This window comes from Oncorhynchus mykiss, chromosome 21 (genome assembly GCF_057628025.1).
Source record: "Oncorhynchus mykiss isolate SJ-2025 chromosome 21, ASM5762802v1, whole genome shotgun sequence".
Classification (NCBI taxonomy): Eukaryota; Metazoa; Chordata; class Actinopteri; order Salmoniformes; family Salmonidae; genus Oncorhynchus; species Oncorhynchus mykiss.
Genome location: NC_143042.1, coordinates 33,385,519 through 33,407,711, shown reverse-complemented (window position 1 = coordinate 33,407,711; position 22,193 = coordinate 33,385,519). Strand labels below are relative to the sequence as shown.

At 41.7% G+C, this 22,193-nt stretch overlaps 1 protein-coding gene and 1 long non-coding RNA gene across 3 annotated transcripts in view; both read left to right on the top strand.

Annotated features, from left to right (window-relative positions):
- Positions 1-16,173, top strand: part of LOC110500370 (galactose-3-O-sulfotransferase 2) — a 48,204-nt gene extending 32,031 nt beyond the window's left edge. The window contains exons 3-7 of one of the 2 annotated variants that reach the window (XM_021577700.3): positions 5,180-5,330; positions 5,448-5,594; positions 8,860-8,980; positions 9,280-9,482; positions 11,404-16,173. In XM_021577700.3, the coding sequence (XP_021433375.1) occupies positions 5,180-5,330; positions 5,448-5,594; positions 8,860-8,980; positions 9,280-9,482; positions 11,404-12,135 (1,354 nt within the window). In that variant the 3' untranslated portion in view covers positions 12,136-16,173. The remainder of the gene's footprint in view (positions 1-5,179; positions 5,331-5,447; positions 5,595-8,859; positions 8,981-9,279; positions 9,483-11,403) is intronic. The other variant, XM_021577702.3, reaches the window with a different exon arrangement.
- A 959-nt stretch (positions 16,174-17,132) lies between these two features.
- On the top strand, positions 17,133-22,037 carry LOC149973065 (uncharacterized). The gene is made up of 2 exons (XR_016490282.1): positions 17,133-20,772; positions 21,581-22,037. It is a non-coding gene; the product is annotated as an uncharacterized LOC149973065 (long non-coding RNA).
- Positions 22,038-22,193: the final 156 nt, after the last annotated feature.

Below are 22,193 nucleotides of genomic sequence, written 5' to 3'. Positions count from 1 at the left end.
TCTAAGCTGTTGGGGGTTCTACTAAGCTAACATATGGAATTGTTTCAAGATGATCATACCAATCGATCATTTAGCTATATGATTTTTAATTTTAGGACCCCTTTAACTATAAAACATATATATTTAAAAAATATTTAATGAAATATTGAATTTGTCCTTAACTACTATATCCCTTGGAAACGCATTGAATAACACATTCATAAATGGCAAAAAAGACAGTCAAAAAATAAATAATAAGGTATAAGGTTTTGAAGTGTCTGGCCAATATCCAGGACATTCAAGAAATATTTAAGTAATTTTTTTTACACATATTTACCCCTTATTTTGGTTGGCACAAAACTACCTCCATACTTCGATTCATTTGTATGGGTTACTTTCAGGCAAGTCCCGTGACACTTTTTAATATTTATTTTATTTTATTTAACCTTTATTTAACTAGGCAAGTCAGTTAAGAACACATTCTTATTTACAATGATGACCTACCAAAACACAAAAGGCCTCCTGCGGGGACGGGGGCCTGGGATTAAAAATGTAAAATAAAAATAAAACGACGAGAGACACCACAACACTACATAAAGAGAGACCTAAGGCAACAACATAGCATGGCAACACACCATGACAACAACATGGTAGCAACACAACATGGCAGCAGCACAACATGGTAGCAGCCCAAAACATGGTACAAACCTTATTGGGCACAGACAACAGCACAAAGGGCAAGAAGTAGAGACAACAATACATCACGCAAAGCAGTCACAACTGTCAGCAAGAGTGTCCATGATCGAGTCTCTGAATGAAGAGATGGAGATAAAACTGTCCAGTTTGAGTGTTTGTTGCAGCTCGTTCCAGTCGCCAGCTGCAGCGTACTGAAAAGAGGAGCAACTCAGGGATGTGTGTGTTTGGGGACCTTTAACAGAATGTGACTGTCAGAACGGGTGTTGTATGTGGAGGATGAGGGCTGCAGTATGTGTCTCAGGTAGGGGGGAGTGAGGCCTAAGAGGGTTTTATAAATAAGCATCAACCAGTGGGTCTTGCGACAGAAAAACAGAGATGACCAGATTACAGAGGAGTATAGAGTGCAGTGATGGGTCCTATAAGGAGCATTGGTGGCAAATCTGATGGCTGAATGGTAAAGAGCATCTAGCCGCTCGAGAACACCCTTACCTACCGATCTATAAATTACGTCTCCATAATCTAGAATGGGTAGGATGGTCATCTGAATCAGGGTTAGTTTGGCAGCTGGGGTGAAAGAGGAGCGATTACGATAGAGGAAACCAAGTCTAGATTTAACCTTAGCCTGCAGCTTTGATATGTGCTGAGAGAAGGACAGTGCCATACTCCCAAGTACTTGTATGCAGTGACTACCTCAAGCTCTAAACCCCCAGAGGTAGTAATCACACATGTGGGGAGAGGGGCATTCTTCTTACCAAACCACATGACCTTTGTTTTGGTGGTGTTCAGAACAAGGTTAAAGGCAGAGAAAGCTTGTTGGACACTAAGAAAGCTTTGTTGTAGAGCGTTTAACATAAAATACGGAGAAGGGCTAGCTGATTATAAGACTGCATCATCTGCATATAAATGGATAAGTGAGCTTCCTACTGGCTGAGCTATGTTGTTGATGTAAATTGAGAAGAGCGTGGGGCCTAGGATCAAGCCTTGGGGTACTCCCTAGGTGACAGGCAGTGGCTGAGACAGCAGATGTTCTGACCTTATACACTGCACTCTTTGCGAGAGGTAGTTTGCAAACCAGACCAGAGACCACTCAGAGACACCAATAATCCGGCCCACAAGAATGGAATGGTCTACCGTATCAAAAGCTTTGGTCAAGTCAATAAAAATAGCAGCACAACATTGCTTAGAATCAAGGGCAATGGTGACATGATTGAGGACCTTTAAGGTTGCAGTGACACATACATAACCTGAGCACAAACCAGATTGCATACCAGAAGAATACTCCAGACATCAAGAAAGCCAGTCAGTTGGTTATTGACAAGTTTTTCCAACACTTTTGATAAACAGGGCAAATTAGAAATTGGCCCATAACAATTACGATCAGCTTTATCTCCCCCTTTAAATAAAAAACGCACCGTGGCTGCCTTCCAAGCAATCGGAACCTCCCCAGAGAGTAGAGACAGGTTAGAAAGGTCAGAGATAGGCTTGGCGATGGTAGGGGCAGCAACACTAAAGAAGAAAGGGTCTAATCCATCTGACCCAGATGTTTTTTCGGGGGGTCAAGTTTAACGAGCTCCTTTAGCACCTCGGACTCAGTGACCGCCTGCAGGGAGAAACTTTGTAGTGGTGTAGGGGATGAAGAGGGAGTAGCATCGGGGTAGTTGCATTAGAAGGGGTGGGAGATGAGGAAATGTTGGACGGGCAAGGAGGCATGGCTGAGTCAAATAGGAATCCTGACTTATTGAAGTGGTGATTAAAGAGCTCAGCCATGTGCTCCTTGTCAGTAACAACCACATCATCAACATTAAGTGACATGGTCAGATGTGAGGAGGAGGGTTTATTCTCCCGGTCTTTAACCATTTTACAGAACTTCTTGGGGTTAGACCCACAGAGAGAGACCTGCTCCTTAAAGTAACTAACTTTGGCCTCCTGGATAGCCTGAGTGCACTTATTTCTCATTTGACTGAACACGAGCCAGTCAGCCTGAGTATGCGTGTGCCGAGCCTTTCACCAAATAGAATTCTTGAGGTGCAGTAACCTGTTTTTAATTCTAATTCTCTTTATGGAGGCATGTTTGTTAACAATACCACTGAAAATATGAAAAAATAAGGTCCTAGCGTATTCGACAGAGGGGATCAAGCTGATGCTATTCCAATTTACAGAGACCACGTCATGAAGGAAGGGTTGCTCATTAAAATGTCTTAGCAAGCATCTATGACATCCGGACAGGTCCTTTCACTGAGCAGCCATTACGAAGACAGGCTGTAAAACAGTCATCACTAACGTCATTACAGAAAACACGTCAAGGAGAGTAGCCTTTTCTGGTTGTTTGGAGTGATACCTTGTGGGATTGGTAATAATCTGAGAAAGATTTAAGGAGTCCCATTGCTTTAGGACTTGGTCAGGTGGTTTAAGTATGTCCCAGTTTAGGTAACCTAGCAGGACAAATTCAGACTTAGTGTAAGGGGCCAGGAGAGAGGTTAGGGCAGGTAGGTTACAGGCCGGTGCTGATGGAGGACGATAACCACCAGCAACAGTCAACAAAGAGCTATTTGAAAGTTTAATGCTTGAAACCAGCAAATCAAATTGTTTGGGGACAGACTTGGTGGAGACAACCGAGCACTGAAGGTGTTCCTTGGTAAAGATTGCCACTCCAACTTCGGCAGATCTGTCTTGCTGACAAAGGTTAGAACTAGAAAGGTTAACATTAGTGTTCAAAACACTCTTCCTTAATCACAATTGATCCATTTTAGGTAGTGTTAACGTGCAGAAAACCCAGGCTTTTACGAGAGCAGAAATCAGTGAAACAGATATCAGAGCACAAGTCAGAATTGGGGCTAGCAACAGTAGATGGGCCAGGGTGTATATGCACATTTCCAGATATCATCAGCAGTAATACAATCAAGGCACGGCAGAGGACAGGGATAGCTTTTCAGTGTTGATTTATGACATTTGAATGTGCATTAGATGGCAACAAGATCATATTGTACAGCAATCTCATCAGGTAATATGAATATAAAGCCGGCGAGAGGTGGTAAGAATAGGATGGGAGGCCAAGAGTCCGCGTAACCAATAGAGAGCTAGAGTCCCGAGTGTGGGAACAAACAGTCTGTCCCACGGTTGGGTAAACAAGCAAGTTCATAGTCATCAGCATATAGGAGTCATGAGGCAAATAGCATAAAGCACAAGAAAAAAATATAACGACTTGGGGCTAGCCATTGTAAGTTCAGAGTCACTCGCCCCAACAGTGCGTGTGTGCTGGAGTTGAGCGAAAGCTCGGGAGAGAGGGGGGAAGTTTGGCGGGGGTACCTGTACCAGACAGGGGGAGACAGGCCAGGGCAGACAGTGAACAGATCACCAGGTGGAATCCAAGCAGCAGTGTCCCACCCACATGGGATAAGCTTTTTTCTGGAGGCAGATTCTGTGTAGAAAATGCCAGCGGATGGTCTCTGAACAGTGGGAGGGGGCTTCAAAGGCCTCTGAATTTGGGTGGGTAGGCTGTGAGACTCTCCTGCCATTGTTGGGCTCAAAGGCTTTGACACCTCTCACTTCACACCTCAGTGCTAATTGAAGTTGTATCTGTTCTGTCCTAGCAAGCTTGGTAGCCTTAACTTAGCATTATGGGGGTTGTAGAGCAAAACGGAGAACCCCATCATGTTCGTGAGAGTCTCATCTTTACATAAAGTTTGTAGGTCAAACCGTTTGGACACTACAAGCGTTTTCGTGAGAAGACCAATTTTTTTTTTTATGTCTCATGGTCTGACAAAAACTGCTGTAGCTCGGCCACCTTCCATCATAGATGCGAAGGCTGAAATAGGCAAATGCGGTGGATTATCACGCAGCCCCATGCTCATTTTTTTAATGTAACTATTTAGAAAAAAGCATGCTAAGTGACCCGGTCCTTGTTGTCTTCTAGAGTGACCCAACTGTTTGGATAGAAGTGTGTCCAGTAAATAACTACAGTATTTATATGGGTCTTTCTATAAACTAGGGTACCAGTGAGGATTTCCTACACTGGACAACTTGTTACAGCTGTTGATAAGTCATTGATAATGATCTTCCAATTTATTTAATGTCATTACATTAAGATAGAAGGGGGATCGTAGCTATATTCAATAAAATGTACGAGTTGATTTATATCATATATTATATCATATTTAACTACTAACTATTTGATACCACGAAATTGGGGAGACAAAAGGGGGGTAAAGATGGGGACAAAGATCATACTTTTTGGAGAAATGTCCTCTGGTCTGATGAAACAAAAATAGAACTGTTTAGACATAATGACCATCGTTATGTTTGGAGGAAAAAGGGGGAGGCTAGCAAGCCGAACCCTGCTTAAATAATGTATTGTCATATGCCTATGTTGTTGGATAGGCGGAGTTATGGGCCAATTTGCATACATTTACATTTATTCCTCTCAGTGCACATGTGGAACTGCATAAAAATATTTTTGTTTCAAACCATTTTGAAATGATCATCTTTTCCCCCTCCCCTCATGTAGCCTCCAGCAGGACAGGTCGCGGTCGCTGTTCTCATCCGACGGCCAGGGCCCGCCTCTGGGCTCCTGTCGGCCCCACAGCCACGTCATGTTCCTGAAGACCCACAAGACAGCCAGCAGCACTGTTCTCAACATGCTTTACCGATACGGAGAGGTAGACTACTTCATCTTCCGTTTGGCTTTCCTCCAGCAAACTTATTTTTATGTTATATTGTACGATTTTGTTTGGCTCCTTGAAAGCAGCTTCAAATCCATAGTCTTGTTATTCTAGGAGAGGGATCTGTTCTTCGCCCTGCCTCTGGGGTACCAGTTTGGCTACCCCCTCCCCTTCAACGCACACAGGGTCAAAGGTTATAGAGGGCCCCACGTGGCCGAGTTCAGCATTATGGGAAACCACATGCGCTTCAACAAACCAGAGGTACGTGCTTTAGATTATTAATTGTGTATTTCTTTATTTTCTTCCAATGTGTATTTATTGAGGTTTTTGAACAGCAAAAAAAAAACTAACAAACAAACCCATTAATAATAACAGGGCAAGACACAAGGTCAGTTGTATTGTAATTTTTCCTATATTCATGTGCATGTGAGGACATTTTTTTATTCTATATTTACACGTTGGCCTATTATTTATTGAGTAAATAAACAAAATCATAGGACAGAAGGGAGAAAAAAACTAATACAAACAGAATATTATTTTTATTTTTTTGTGCGTTAGTTTAACACACATTATTATTTTCATGGAGCTGATGATATATTTTGTAAGTTTGGCAGGTTCCCTTGTGATTTGTTAACTGCTTCTGTTGTTGGCAAAGAAAAGGACAGTGACAATTGTATGTGTATGTTTCAACAGGATGGAGCAATTTAGCTACCAAACGTATGTGGACACCTGTTCGTCGTACATCTCATTTGAAAATCATGGGCATTAATATATAGTTGGTCCCCCCCTTTGCTGCTATAACAGCCTCCACTCTTCTGGGAAGGCTTTCCACTAGATGTTGGAAAGGACTTCCATTTTGCCACAAGAGCATTAGTGCATTTGTGAGGTCGGGTACTGATGTTGTGCGATTAGGCCTGGCTCGCAGTTGGCATTCCAATTCATCCCTAAGGTGTTCAATGGGGTTGAGGTCAGGGCTCTGTGCAGGCGAGTCAAATTCTTCCACACCGCTCTCGACAAACAATTTCTATATGGACCTCGCTTTGTGCACTGGGGCATTTTCATGCTGAAACAGAAAGGGCCTTCCCTAAACTGTTGCCACAAAGTTGGAAGCATAGAAATATCTAGAATGTCATTGTATGTTGTAGCGTTAAGATTTCCCTAAATTGGAACTATGGGGCCTAGACCGAACCATGAAAAACAGCCTCAGACCATTTTTCCCCCTCCAACAAACTTTACGTTCTCCTGGTATCTGCCAAACCCGGATTCGTCTGTCGGATTGCCAGATGGTGAAACTCGGTAATGAGTGTTGCAACCGAGGACAGATGATTTTGACGGCGGCCCCCTTCTGTGAGCTTGTGTGGCCTACCACTTTGTGGCTGAGTCGTTGTTGCTCCTAGACGTTTCCACTTCACAATAACAGCACTTACAGTTGACCGGAGCAGCTCTAGCAGGGCAGAACTCGCAGGGCAAAATTTGACGAACTGACTTGTTGGAAAGGTGGCATCCTCTGACGGCACCACGTTTAAAGTCACTGAACTCATCAGTAAGGCCATTCTACTGCCAATGTTTGTCCTTGGAGATTGCATGACTGTGCTCGATTTTATACACCTGTCAGCAACGGGTGTGCCTGAAATAGTTGAATCCACTAATTTGAAGGGGTGTACTTTTGTATATATAGTGTATCTTAGAATCATCACTGTGTGTGTGTGTGTGTGTGTGTGTGTGTGTGTGTGTGTGTATGTGTGTGTGAGATACTTGTTAGAAAACATCTACGACTGGGTTTCAACTTCACAAACATTAGACTCATTGCACACACACACACACACACACACACACACACACACACACACACACACACACACACACACACACACACTCCTACTAGTCCTTCTAAAATATTTTGTTTCTTTTCTTTAGGGGCTAGATCTGCTTTAATATTGCAGATACATTGTGGCTTCTATCACTGTAATTGGCTGCATCATTTCCAATCCCCCATATACACTACCGTTCAAAGGTTTGGGGTCACTTGGAAATGTCCATGTTTTTGAAAGAAAAGCACATTTTTTGTCCATTAAAATAACATGAAATTGATCAGAAATACAGTGTAGATGTTGTTAATGTTGTAAATTACTATTGTAGCTGGAAACGGCAGATTTTTTATGGCATATCGACATAGGCGTACAGAGGCCCATTATCAGCAACCATCACTCCTGTGTTCCAATGGCACGTTGTGTTAGCTAATTCGATTGCAGGCTCAAAATGGCCAGAAATAAAGAACTTTCTTCTGGAACTCGTCAGTCTATTCTTGTTCTGAGAAGTTATGGCTATTCCATGCGAGAAATTGCCAAGAAACTGAAGATTTCGTACAATGCTGTGTACTACTCCCTTCACAGAACAGTGCAAACTGGCTCTAACCAGAATAGAAAGACGAGTGGGAGGTCCTGGTGCACAACTGAGCAAGAGGACAAATACATTAGAGTTTTTTAGTTTGAGAAACAGACGCCTCACAAGTCCTCAACTGGCAGTGACCAAAAATAAAGATGCATATATATGGACAGTACCAAAACAAATTATCTAATGATTCTGTTTCTTTGCAGAATAATTTGCAGAGCTGGGATGGTTGTATCCCCCATATATATAACATTCTATTGGTTGTAAAAATGTTGTATAGTAATTTAAATTGAAAATGTTGTATCATTTCATAAACCATGTGCCATGGAAGTGGTACATCGACAATCTCTTCACAACAATTTTGCAATCTGTATGGCACAGCTGTCATTTTTTGGGGTCCTTAAATGACACTGGTATACTGTTTTTATCACAATTTCCTTTAAACAATTTTAGTCTTTAATGCAGGGCTGACAGACAAGTTCCTTACTTTTCCCCCCTTCCACTTGCCTTTTCCACTTTTGCGGTAATGCTGCAATCAGTTGGTAGAAATTTTGGGTAGAGCAGACATTTCCATATATTTTTGTTAGCTGCATGTGTGACATAACTCCACCAGTCCTATTTTTGATATAATTCACAAATATTATACTTTTGTTTGTTTTTTTATTCCCAAAATAATGTTTATTTTATAATTTCATATATTTGAGTTTAACCATATTGTTGTAATATGTGTTCTGTCTTTCCTGGTGGATTAAACTGAAATTGCAACCAATTTTCTATGGCTTGTTTTAAAAATAGCGATATTTTGGAGATGAATTCATTTTCAAATAACCGCAGGTGAGAGGTTGTAATAAAGGCCTTCTAAAACATTAGCTAAAGTGACACCCTGTCCCTGATGAAGTAAAGGCATTATACTGCAATGAAGAGAAGAGTGTGCGTCACCTAACTTCATATTTTATATCCATTCTTTAGTTCATTATTACATTTTTTACATCCAATCAAACAGTTTTCAATGTTTTTAATTACCCTTGTACTGGGTCTATTCAAGTCATTCAAACAGTTTGACTATGGCCTCCATCACTCGTTTTCTTTCCCCATGACCTTTGGCCCTCTGACCTCTTCTTCTGTGGTCCTCCAGGTAGAGAAGGTGATGCCAGTGGACACCTTTTACTTCTCTATCATGCGTGACCCCGTAGCGCTGGCCGAGTCGTCCTATGCCTATTACAAAGCTGTTGCCCCCGCCTTCAAGAAGGCCAAAGGTACATAATGTAGCCATTCTATTCTACTGCTTAATGCTCATGTATGTCTGCTATTCTGTTACTTTTTGGGCACAGGTTAAGCCTAGTCTGGTACTCAAAAGCACTTTCATTGGAGATTCTCCATTGAGCATGCATTTTTAATTCAGGAGTAGGCTTAATCTGTGTCTGGGGAATCAGTTTTTTTTATCTACATTGAGGTTGTATGCTGCAAAATGAATTGCCTCATTGAGGTCAAAGTTTTCTTAATCTAATTTTTATGTAATCTCTAATCTAATTTGAACCTTAATCTAATCTGACAGGCCTGGGAGACTTCGCCGACAACCCCAGGAAGTACTACGACCCCCGTCTCCGTAACAACCACTACGCCCGCAACCTGCTCTGGTTCGACTTCGGCCTGGACCACAATGCCAACTTCTCGACCACACTGGCCCGAAGAGGCGAGGCGGCCGTCCGACGCGCCTTCAAACTCATCCTGGTCTCTGAGCACTTTGACCAATCCATGGTACATATACTATTATAATATATAGTAATATATGGCATTTTGCAGACGCTTTTAGCTTTTATCCATAGGTGGCCCTTATCCCAGATCAGCACTCTTTTTAATTATTTTATTTAACCTTGATTTAACAAGGCAAGTCAGTTAAGAACAAATTCTTATTTACAATGATGGTCTACCAAAATGCAAAAGGCTTCCTGCAGGGACTGGGGCTGGGATTCAAAAAATATAATATAGGACAAATCACACATCACTACAAGAGAGACACCATAACACTACATAAAGAGAGACCTAAGACAACAACATAGCATGTGTTGGTGCCATGCTAACACAGCATGGTAGCAACACCACATGGCAGCAGCACAACATGGTAGCAGCACAAAACATGGTACAAACATTATTGGGCACAGACAACAGCACAAAGGGCAAGAAGGTAGAGACAACAATACATGATGCGAAGCAGCCACAACTGTCTCTAAGAGTGTGCATGATTGACTCTTTGAATGACGAGATAAAACTGTCCAGTTTGAGTGGTTTTTGCAGCTCGTTCCAGGTGCATTGGTGGCAAATCTGATGGCCTAATGGTAAAGAACATCTAGCCGCTCGAGAGCACCCTTACCTGCCGATCTATAAATTCCATCTCCGTAATCTAACATGGGTAGGATGGTCATCTGAAACAGGGTTAGTTTGGCAGCTGGGTTGAAAGAGGAGCGATTACGATAGAGGACACCAAGTCTAGATTTAACCTTAGCCTGCAGCTTTGATATGTGCTGAGAGAAGGACAGTGTACCATCTAGCCATACTCCCAAGTACTTGTATGAGGTGACTACCTCAAGCTCTAAAACCTCAGAAGTAGTTATCACACATGTGGGGAGAGGGGCATTCTTCTTACCAAACCACATGACCTTTGTTTTGGCGGTGTTCAGAACAAGGTTAAAGGCAGAGAAAGCTTGTTGGACACTAAGAAAGCTTTGTTGTAAGAGCGTTTAACACAAAATCCGGGGAAGGGCTAGCTGAGTATAAGACTGTATCATCTGCATATAAATGGATAAGTGAGCTTCCTACTGGCATAGGAATAGCTAGTGAGCTATGTTGTTGATGTAAATTGAGAAGAGCGTGGGGCCTAGGATCGAGCCTTGGGTTATTCCCTTGGTGAAAGGCAGTGGCTGAGACAGCAGATGTTCTGACTTTATACGCTGCACTCTTTGAGAGAGGTAGTTAGCTAGTGAGCTATGTTGTTGATGTAAATTGAGAAGAGCGTGGGGCCTAGGATCGAGCCTTGGGTTATTCCCTTGGTGAAAGGCAGTGGCTGAGACAGCAGATGTTCTGACTTTATACGCTGCACTCTTTGAGAGAGGTAGTTAGCAAACCAGACCAAAGACCCCTCAAAAGACACCAATACTCCTTAGCCGGCCGACAAGAATGAAATGGTCTACCGTATCAAAAGCTTTGGCCAAGTCAATGAAAATAGCAGCACAATATTGCTTAGAATCAAGGGCAATGGTGACATAATTTAGGACCTTTAAGGTTGCAGTGACACATCTATAACCCTAGCTCTTGCTCTGAGACCCTTTATAAATACAGGCCCTGGGTTCAGTTTTTCCTTTTAGATACAGCAGATAATATTACATTCACGGGACAAGGTGGACCTGATCCTAGAGCAGCACTCCTTTTCCTACGCTTTATGAATACAGGTCCTGGGGCCATATGTATCAAGCGTTTCAGCCTAGGATTGTTGATCTAGGATACATTTTGCCTGAGTGAATAAGATTACCTGATTCAAAATCAGCACTCTTACTCTGAGAAGCTTTATGAATGTGCTGACCTAGGATATGTTTTGCCTTTTCGATACAGTGAATAAGATTTAATGGACAAGGTGTACCTGATCCCAGATCAGCACTCTCTTACCTACGCTTTATGAATACAGGTCCTGCTGCGCCACGCCCTCTGCTGGCCGCTGGACGCCATCGTCTCCTTCAGTCTCAACGCCCGCCAGCAGAAGCCCAGCGGAGGCAGCTCCTGGGTGGGTAAAGTGGCTGCTGTGCAGCCCCCCGCCCTGGCTCTAACAGACGACCAACGTCTAAAGCTCCGCGAGTGGAACGCCCTGGACTGGCACCTCTACCAGGCATTCAACCGCTCTTTCTGGAACGAGGTGGATCGCTTCGGGAGAATTAGGATGGACCAGGAGGTCGCTCTTCTCCGTACCCGCCGGGATGTGCTGGCCCGGGCCTGCCTGAGGGATGGCGGGAGACCTGTGGAGGCCAGCCGCATCCGCGACAAGACCATCAGGCCCTTCCAGAGCGGCTTGGTGAAGATCCTGGGATATGAGCTCCAGCCTGGGCTGGACAACGCTACTCATCAGTCCTGTCTGAGGATGATCAGGCCAGAGATCCAGTATAAGGACCTGCTGGATGCCAGGCAGTTCCCCAGGGCTGCTCCCCAGGCTGCCCAAGCCCAGGCCCCGGCTATCCCTGCTGGGGGAGCTTACTTGAGGAAAGACCCTTCTTCCCAACTCAGGACAGGAGAGCTGGGGGTGGGGGAAGGAGGAGGAGGAGGGGGGACGGGGGAGGACAGGAGTCGGTTATCTCGTAGTAATAATAATAATAATAACCAGACATTGCTACGAGGAGGAGGAGGAGGGAAAGGGAAGATAAAATAGTTTTCCATCTAGAATTCACTGCCTTGAGAGAATGGATAAGACAGAACGCTGACTGAGCCTGTGTACTCTTACTCATGTACTCGTTGAGTATTACTAAAGTACTCAAGAGACTTGTTGGAAATAAATACCCATTCTCCCTCCAACCCACCTCTACTGTACATTCTCTTCTGGCTGAACTTTGGACTGGTTATGACTCTATTTCGTGTTCATATGGACTTCATGATTGCTGTGGATGTGTTTTAATGGGACTTGAAACGGAATTGCATTGCATTCAGTGGGCCAGATGTCGTTCAAAAATTCTGCTTCTCTGATCGAGAAAGAAAGTTAGATTTGGTGGTCCAACTGCTACGTTCAACATACAGTGAGGGGAAAAAGTATTTGATCCCCTGCTGATTTTGTACGTTTGCCCACTGACAAAGAAATTATCCGTCTATAATTTTAATGGTAGGTTTATTTGAACAGTGAAAGACAGAATAACAACAACAAAATCCAGAAAAACGCATGTCAAAAATTTTTGAAATTGATTTGCATTTTAATGAGGGAAATAAGTATTTGACCCATCTGCAAAACATGACTTAGTACTTGGTGGCAAAACCCTTGTTGGCAATCACATAGGCCAGACGTTTCTTGTAGTTGGCCCCCAGGTTTACACACATCTCAGGAGGGATTTTGTCCCACTCCTCTTTGCAGATCTTCTCCAAGTCATTAAGGTTTCGAGGCTGACGTTTGGCAACTCGAACCTTCAGCTCCCTCCACAGATTTTCTATGGAATTAAGGTCTGGAGACTGGCTAGGCCACTCCAGGACCTTAATGTGCTTCTTCTTGAGCCACTCATTTGTTGCCTTGGCCGTGTGTTTTGGGTCATCGTCATGCTGGAATATCCATCCGCGACCCATTTTCAATGCCCTGGCTGAGGGAAGGAGGTTCTCACCCAAGATTTGACGGTACATGGCGCCGTCCATCGTCCCTTTGATGCGGTGAAGTTGTCCTGTCCCTTTAGCAGAAAAACACCCCAAAGCATAATGTTTCCACGTCCATGTTTGACGGTGGGGATGGTGTTCTTGGGGTCATAGGCAGCATTCCTCCTCCTCCAAACACGTTGAGTTGAGTTGATGCCAAAGAGCTCCATTTTGGTCTCATCTGACCACAACACTTTCACCCAGTTGTCCTCTGAATCATTCAGACGGGCATGTATATGTGCTTTCTTGAACAGGGGGACCTTGTGGGCGCTGCAGGATTTCAGTCCTTCACGGCGTAGTGTGTTACCAATTGTTTTCTTGGTGACTATGGTCCCAGCTGCCTTGAGATCATTGACAAGATCCTCCTGTAGTTCTGGGCTGATTCCTCACCGTTCTCATGATCATTGCAACTCCACAAGGTGAGATCTTGCATGGAGCCCCAGGCTGAGGGAGATGGACAGTTCTTTTGTGTTTCTTCCATTTGCGAATAATCGCACCAACTGTTGTCACCTTCTCACCAAGCTGCTTGGCGATGGTCTTGTAGCCCATTCCAGCCTTGTGTAGGTCTACAATCTTGTCCCTGACATCCTTGGAGAGCTCTTTGGTCTTTGCCATGGTGGAGAGTTTGGAATCTGATTTGGTTGATTGATTGATTCTGTGGACAGGTGTCTTTTATACAGGTAACAAGCTGAGATTAGGAGCACTCCTTTAAGAGTGTGCTCCTAATCTCAGTTTGTTACCTGTATAAAAGACACCTGGGAGCCAGAAATCTTTCTAATTGAGAGGGGGTCAAATACTTATTTCCCTCATTAAAATGCAAATCAATTCATAACATTTTTGACATGTGTTTTTCAGGATTTTTTTGTTGTTATTCTGTCTCTCACTGTTCAAATAAACCTACCATTGAAATTATAGACTGATCATTTCTTTGTCAGTGGGCAAACGTACAAAATCAGCAGGGGATCAAATACTTTCCCCCCTCACTGTCGTCTCCTGCACGATCAAAAACTCAGCCTGTCAGTTTTAGTTTTTTGAAAAATAACTAGGCTATTACCTTTCTTGAACGCTAACACAGACGGCATATATGATATGACAGCAGCCAGGCAGCCAGCCATAGCCACATACTGGGAGAGGAATGATTCCCACCTGATGTGAGTTGCATGTTCTGACTGAGAATAGGAATGGAATCCATCGCTTTGAACACAGTGTGTCCGGAGTAAAAAATGTCGTCCATTATGGCTGGAATGCAACGAAAGCATCAATATCAAACACATGATACTGTTCTATTCATTCCATTCCAGCTATTACAATGAGCCTGTCCTCCAATTTAAAGCGACACCAGCCTCCACTGATACGAAGCCAGCATTGGAGAGCAGTGAGTCTCAGAATAGGCTTAACTGTGATGTCTCCAAGATGGGACTTAGGAGCGAAAACTCTTAAGTTAACACATGGTACTTTGATAAGGACCGAAGTGTACAGCAGTAATGTACTGTATCTGAACTGAAGCACTGTGGTTGAATGGATAGCTAGCATGTCTGACTTTGAACCTTTTTAGTGTGGCTTTCAATAGATATAGTAATATTGGATACACAGTATTTCCCTGACTCAATGCGGGTGTTAAATGCGAGCTACACAGCAAATGGGCCAGTGTTACAGAGTGTTGATTTTTAAGTGTAACATTTCTAGTGTTGATTCCGGTGTTAAATTAAAACTATTTGGTGTAATTGAACCCCAGTGTTGGTGTTAATAACCAGTATTAAACTAAAACGACGTCCATTGTTATCATATTTCTGATATCTTTGTCTTCCCAACCCGGCAGTCATTCTCAATGCAGGTTGCAGGTGAATAAGAATTTTAAATGTTGCATATACCCAGTCTGTTTGGATTCCAATAGGAATTACTCATCACTTTGCAAGCCATCATCTTAATGTGACTTGCAGGCCTGAAAACCACGAGTTTCAGGCCACTGTATTGGGCTAAAACAAGGCCCTCAAAATAAAGCCTTATTAAAAACTTGTTGTATTGTGTTAAATAATACAATTTTAATCTTCACATTTTCGCTTTGGATATCACTAAATGGACGAATGCAACAACCATGTCTCTGTCACAAACAAATACAGTTATAGGCAAGGCACTCTGGGAAATATGGAAATAAGGCTGTACACTAAGCAGTGTGCTAATTTAACACTGAAAAGTGTGGACCCGCATAGACACTGGACCAGTGGCCTCACATTAATTAGTGGATTTGAGGGTTATGCTATCATTCAAATGAAAGCCAACCTCAATGTGAGGTGGTGATTCACTGAAATTGTCCAGTCCAAATAGTGCTGTTTACTTTTCCTTATTGGCCAATGGCCATCTACCGAAATAAACGTTATCAATAAAGTTGATAAATGGCTGTGAAAAGTTGCCATCTATCGACATATATGTAGTATACCCATGTTCATTGAGGTTTGTCTGTTAGAAAAGCGCAGACAGTACATGTCTCCGCGGTTGTTGTCCCACTTCCATTGATTTCAATACAATATCGATGTGAGCGATTCATTTGCGCTTGATATCGAGTACAGTAAAACAAGCTAATCAATTCCAGTCTTGAGAACAAGATTGGTAAATGTTGGTCTGTGTGCAGTTCAATTCACTTATTTAGCAGTCATCTGAATACAAGTGTGACACATATGTAGGGAGTAACGTTTATGTATTGGTCTTCAAAATATCACAATATTTCAACATATTGATTATGAATTTGGACATCAAAAACCAGTTTGGCCATGAGTCAAAAAGCCATGACAACAGGAAGCAGCAACAGTATAATTTTAAAGGAATGTTTTAGGAATATAAATGGTACTTTTAACATTATTTTTCAGGATTATACATTGTCAGGTAAAAGCAATTAAATGAGCCCAAGAACATGCTATGATTTATTGATTTTGATGATATTAGTGGAATTGTGAAAATATGTTTGTTCTGGCTAAATACATATACTGTACATCGTGTGTACGTACATACATTGGCTTGCAAAAATATGGCATTTTTCCTATTTTGTTGCCCTACAACCTGTAATTAAAATAGATTTTGGGGGGTTTGTATCATTTCATTTACACAACATGCCGACCACTTTGAAGATGCAAAATACTTTCTCTTGTGAAACAAACAAGAAATAAGACAAAAAAATGAAAACTGGAGCGTGCATAACTATTCACCCACCCCAAAGTCAATACTTTGTAGAGCCACCTTTTGCAGTAATTACTGATGCAAGTCTCTTGGGGTATGTCTCCTTAAGCTTGGCACATCTAGCCACTGGGATTTTTGCCCATTCTTCAAGGCAAAACTGCTCCAGCTCCTTCAAGTTAGATGGGTTCCGCTGGTTTACAGCAATCTTTAAGTCACTTCACAGATTCTCTATTGGATTGAGGTCAGGGCTATGACTAGGCCATTCTAAGACATTTAAATGTTTCCCCTTAAACCACTTGAGTGTTGCTTCAGCAGTATGTTTAGGGTCATTATCCTGCTGGTAAGTGAACCTCCGTCCCCATCTCAAATCTCTGGAAGACTGAAACAGGTATCCCTCAAGAATTTCCCTGTATTAAGCGCCATCCATTATTCCTTGAATTCTAACCAGATTCCCAAGTCCCTGCCGATGAAAAACATCGCCACAGCATGATGCTACCACCACCATGCTTCACTGTGGGGATGATGTTCTCGGGATGATGAGAGGTGTTGGGTTTGCACCAGACATAGCGTTATCCTTGATGGTCAAAAAGCTCAATTGTAGTCTCATCTGACCAGAGTACCTTCTTCCATATGTTTGGGGAGTCTCCCACATGCCTTTTGGCGAACACCAAACGTGTTTACTTATTTAAGCAATGGCTTTTTTTCTGGACACTCTTCCGTAAAGCCCAGCTCTGTGGAGTGTATGCCTTAAAGGTGTCCAATGGACAGATACTCCAATCTCCGCTGTGGAGCTATGCAGCTCCTTCAGGGTTATCTTTGGTCTCTTTGTTGCCTGTCTGATTAATGCCCTCCTTGCCTGGTCTGTGAGTTTTGGAGGGTGGCCCTCTCTTGACAGGTTTGTTATGGTGCCATATTCTTTCAATTTATTAAATAATTGATTTAATGGTGCTCTGTGGGATCTTCAAAGTTTCTGATATTTTTTTATAACCTAACCTCGATCTGTACTTCTCCACAACTGTGTCCCTGACCTGTTTGGAGAGCTCCTTGGTCTTCATGGTGCCGCTTGGTTGGTGGTGCCCCTTGCTTAGTGGTGTTGCAGACACTGGGGCCATTCAGAACAGGTGTATATATACTGAGATCATGTGACAGATCATGTGACACTTAGATTTCACACAGGTGGATTTTATTTCACTGATTATGTGACTTTTGATGATAATTGGTTGCACCAGATCTTATTTAGGGGCTTCATAGCAAAGGGGGTGAATACATATGCACTTACCACTTTTCCGTTTATTTTTTTATTTTTTTTAAACAAGTAATTTTTTTCATTTCACTTCACCAATTTGGACTATTTTGTGTATGTCCATTACATGAAATCCAAATAAAAATCTATTTAAATTACAGGTTGTAATGCAACAAAATAGGAAAAACACCAAGGGGGATGAATACTTTTGCAAGGCACTGTACATATACCGTACATTTAACACACAGATACTTGCACACACACACGCACACACTGTACTCCGTCATGCTTGACAGCTTTTAAGTGTGAGTCATGGAAGCTCATTGAAAGGCACTCTCACAGGTCCCAGTGGTCCAGCCAGCCAGGCAGCGCAAGTGGTCTCAGGTGACCATGGAGCGCATATAAAGTTACGTCATATGCTGGTGTGGAAATGAATGATAGCCCGGGCCATATGTATCAAGCGTCTCAAAATGTTTTATCATTTAGATCATACTTAATCAGATCATTGTGGACAGGGAGGACCTGATCCTAGATCAGCACTCCTACTCTGAGACTAGATACATACGGGCCCAGATCTGTCTCTGCTATCTAGCCAGTCCTATGATCGTAACTCACAAACATAGGAGTTGGCTGTACAGCACAAATTGATCTGGGACCAGGCAATAGCAATGCCTCTAAGTACCAGGATGTCAATATTGATTAAATATAATAATCAATAATCAGTATAAAACGTGTACACAAAGGTACAAATGTCTTTGGCAGAACAAGCTGTGATTTTTGTAGAGAATCTGTGACTGTCTGGAAATTTCTAAGTAATCTTTTAAAGAATATCGGTGGTGTCTATGGCTAACAACATGTATGATCAAAATAGGCCCATGTTCAGTAGAAAACTGATGAAATTGTCTTGAAATGGAAGAGGCACTACCAGAACTTGTCCAATGAAAACACAAATTTCCGTTTCAAAATGTATTTTAACTGTTTGATTCAAAACGTGCATAGAATGTGGAAGTTAAAACAACTGCTATCTCTTTCACTGTGTCTATCTATCTGCATTTTCTATGTTTTACATCCTTATGAACTACAGTTATGGCGGGTGTATTAACCTAGAGCCCATTTCGCTGCCTCCATGTTTGTTTATTTTTTGTCGTTTTTGAATGTCTTGATCAAGAGTCACAGAGATGGAGGATTTAACAGAAAAAGAAGATGTTGATTGTTCAAGAACATGTAATCATTTTTAACATGTTACAAAATCCATTACAAACTCAATTAAATGTACCATCCAGGAACAACAACCATTTCACAAACAAACACTAATAAAACAGCTATTTCTTGCCTTAGAAAACAGTACATTTCGGAAAAAGGGCTTTAAAAATGATAGCTTGCTGTATTTATCGTTACTTTAAAAAAAATATGGTTGTATATATTGTATTTTTTTTAGGTAAATAGTGTAAAAAGTATTGACTGGAATTCACTGTTTGTTCATTTTTTGTTTTCAAAACATTCAAGATCCAACGGAAAACATACACACATTGATACACCATTTAATTATGTTGATTATCCCCATTATTATTATAATATTAACAATATTACACATTAATACAAAAAGACAAAACATTTATGGTACTTGACCCAAGTTATTACAAGTTTATGAAATATTTATGCATTAAAAGAATGGCAGGAATGCAACTACACACACACACAGTGGTGGAAAAAGTACCCAATTGTCATAGTTGAATAAAAGTAAAGATACCTTAATCGAAAATAAAAGTGAAAGTCACCCAATAAAATACTACTTGACTAAAAGTCTAAAAGTATTTGGTTTTTTAAATATAAATACAAAAGTAAATGTAATTGCTAAAATATACAGTACCAGTCAAAAGTTTGCACACACCTACTCATTCAAGGGTTTATCTTTGTTTTTACTATTTTCTACATTGTAGAATAATAGTGAAGACATCAACTATGAAATAACACATATGGAATCATGTAGTAACCAAAAAAGTGTTAAACAAAGCAAAAAATATTTTATATTTGAGGTTCTTCAAAGTAGCCACCCTTTGCCTTGATGACAGCTTTGCACACTCTTGGCATTCTCTCAACCAGCTTCAACTGGTAAAAGTGTCACACCCTGCTCTGTTTCCCCTGTCTTTGGGCTTGGCTCCACCCCCCTCCAGGTGTCGCACATCTTCCCCTATTATCCCCTATGCATTTATACCTGTTCTCTGTTTGTCTGTTGCCAGTTTGTCTCGTCAAGCCTACCAGCGTGTTTTTCAGAACAGCAGGCAGGCTTACGCCTGTTTCCTTGAGCCTGTTTTCTAGTTTTTGATCATTTTGCCTGCCCTGAGCCTGCCTGCAGTTCTGTACCTTTTGCCTCTGCCCTGGATTACTGACCTCTGCCTGCCCCCGACCCTGAGCCTGCCGCTCTGTACCTTATGAACTCTGCCCTGGACTACCAACCCCTACCAACCACATTTCCTGTTTTTTTTTATGGATATCCAGGGGTACACTCCAACACTCAGACATAATTTACAAACTAAGAATTTGTGTTTAGCGAGTCCCCCAGATCAGAGGCAGTAGAGATGACCAGGGATGTTCTCTTGATAAGTGTGTGAATAGGACCATTTTCCTGTCCTGCTAAACATTCCAAATGTAATGATTACTTTTGGGGGTCAGGGAAAATGTATGGAATGTAAGTGAAGTAAAAGTATAGAAAGGTTTACAAAAAAGTTGTACTTTAAAATATTTTTACTTAAGTACTTTACACCACTGCACACACACACAAACACACACACACACAATGCACATTAAAAGCAGTGCACAAATGTATATACTGACAATACTGTAAGAAAGTTTCATTTTGTTGCTCAAAACATGTTACAAATAGAAGTGATGGGATTACTACTTTCAAGTAGCTTTGGAGGCAGCTCTGCTTGCCAGACTGATGTTTAACCAACTCTGGATTGAGTAGGTTAAACATCATCCTTGGAGGCTGAGCTGCCTCACAGGCTAGTCTGAAGGCATATTTCTCGCTTGTGCGGATTGCTATAGTACTGTGATAATAATAATTTTCTGTTGACCTCTCCACTATTGACTTGATGGGACTATTGACTTAATTATGTTTGAGAATGAATGGTAGTGTACACTACTGAAATAAAGGGTTCTTGTCTCATGTCGAGTTGAAGCATACTAACCTGGAATCATGGAATCTTCTTTTCTCTTTTTTCCCAAAAAATTCTCACTGCCATTCAAAAAAACATTAAATGGGCATCAAATCAAATCAAATTTATTTTATATAGCCCTTCGTACATCAGCTGATATCTCAAAGTGCTGTACAGAAACCCAGCCTAAAACCCCAAACAGCAAGCAATGCAGGTGAAGAAGCACGGTGGCTAGGAAAAACTCCCTAGAAAGGCCAAAACCTAGGAAGAAACCTAGAGAGGAACCAGGCTATGTGGGGTGGCCAGTCCTCTTCTGGCTGTGCCGGGTGGAGATTATAACAAAACATGGTCAAGATGTTCAAATGTTCATAAATGACCAGCATGGTCGAATAATAATAAGGCAGAATAGTTGAAACTGGAGCAGCAGCACAGTCAGGTGGACTGGGGACAGCAAGGAGTCATCATGTCAGGTATTCCTGGGGCATGGTCCTAGGGCTCAGGTCCTCCGAGAGAGAGAAAGAAAGAGAGAATTAGAGAGAGCATATGTGGGATGGCCAGTCCTCTTCTGGCTGTGCCGGGTGGAGATTATAACAGAACATGGCCAAGATGTTCAAATGTTCATAAATGATCAGCATGGTCGAATAATAATAAGGCAGAACAGTTGAAACTGGAGCAGCAGCACAGCCAGGTGGACTGGGGACAGCAAGGAGTCATCATGTCAGGTAGTCCTGGGGCATGGTCCTAGGGCTCAGGTCCTCCGAAAGAGAGAAGGAGAGAATTAGAGAACGCACACTTAGATTCACACAGGACACCGAATAGGACAGGAGAAGTACTCCAGATATAACAAACTGACCCTAGCCCCCCGACACAAACTACTGCAGCATAAATACTGGAGGCTGAGACATCATTCTGAGGCATCATTCTTGAAAGTGGAATAAGGTCTTGAAACATTGACATGTAAACTTAAATACATTGTCCCTCCACCATTGAGTATTATTGATTGAATTGATATCATTATGATTTAATACATTTGTATGGGTAAACCAAGGAAATATTTCCTAGGGTAAACCGAGGGAATACAAAAGTACTTCTCTAAGCCTAAAATGTATTTTTTTTTAAACATAACATTTAAACTGGATTGATAGGAATTGTATTCTCATTTAAATTGGGACTATTCTACCATACTTGAGAGCATACATTTTGCAGACATCGAAGGTAATATTTCAGCAAAACATATTTATTGTATCACTATCTTTTTTCTTACTTGAAGTTGTTTATACTTGGTTTGAAACCTTGGTATTTGTCTGTGTGCATTCATTCATAGTTTTTTTTTCAATTGTATGAAATAAAAGCAAATATTTCCTGACCAAAGCTTTTGTCTGTGATCCTTAGTGTGGCTTTGAGTGGCATATCTATTTAAGATTGAAATAGACATTTCAAATCTCTCTAGCCTTTGTTGCAAATTGATCACAATATTAAATTTTACAATGGGATTAAAGGGATTTTCAACTCACAAGATCAAGTGTT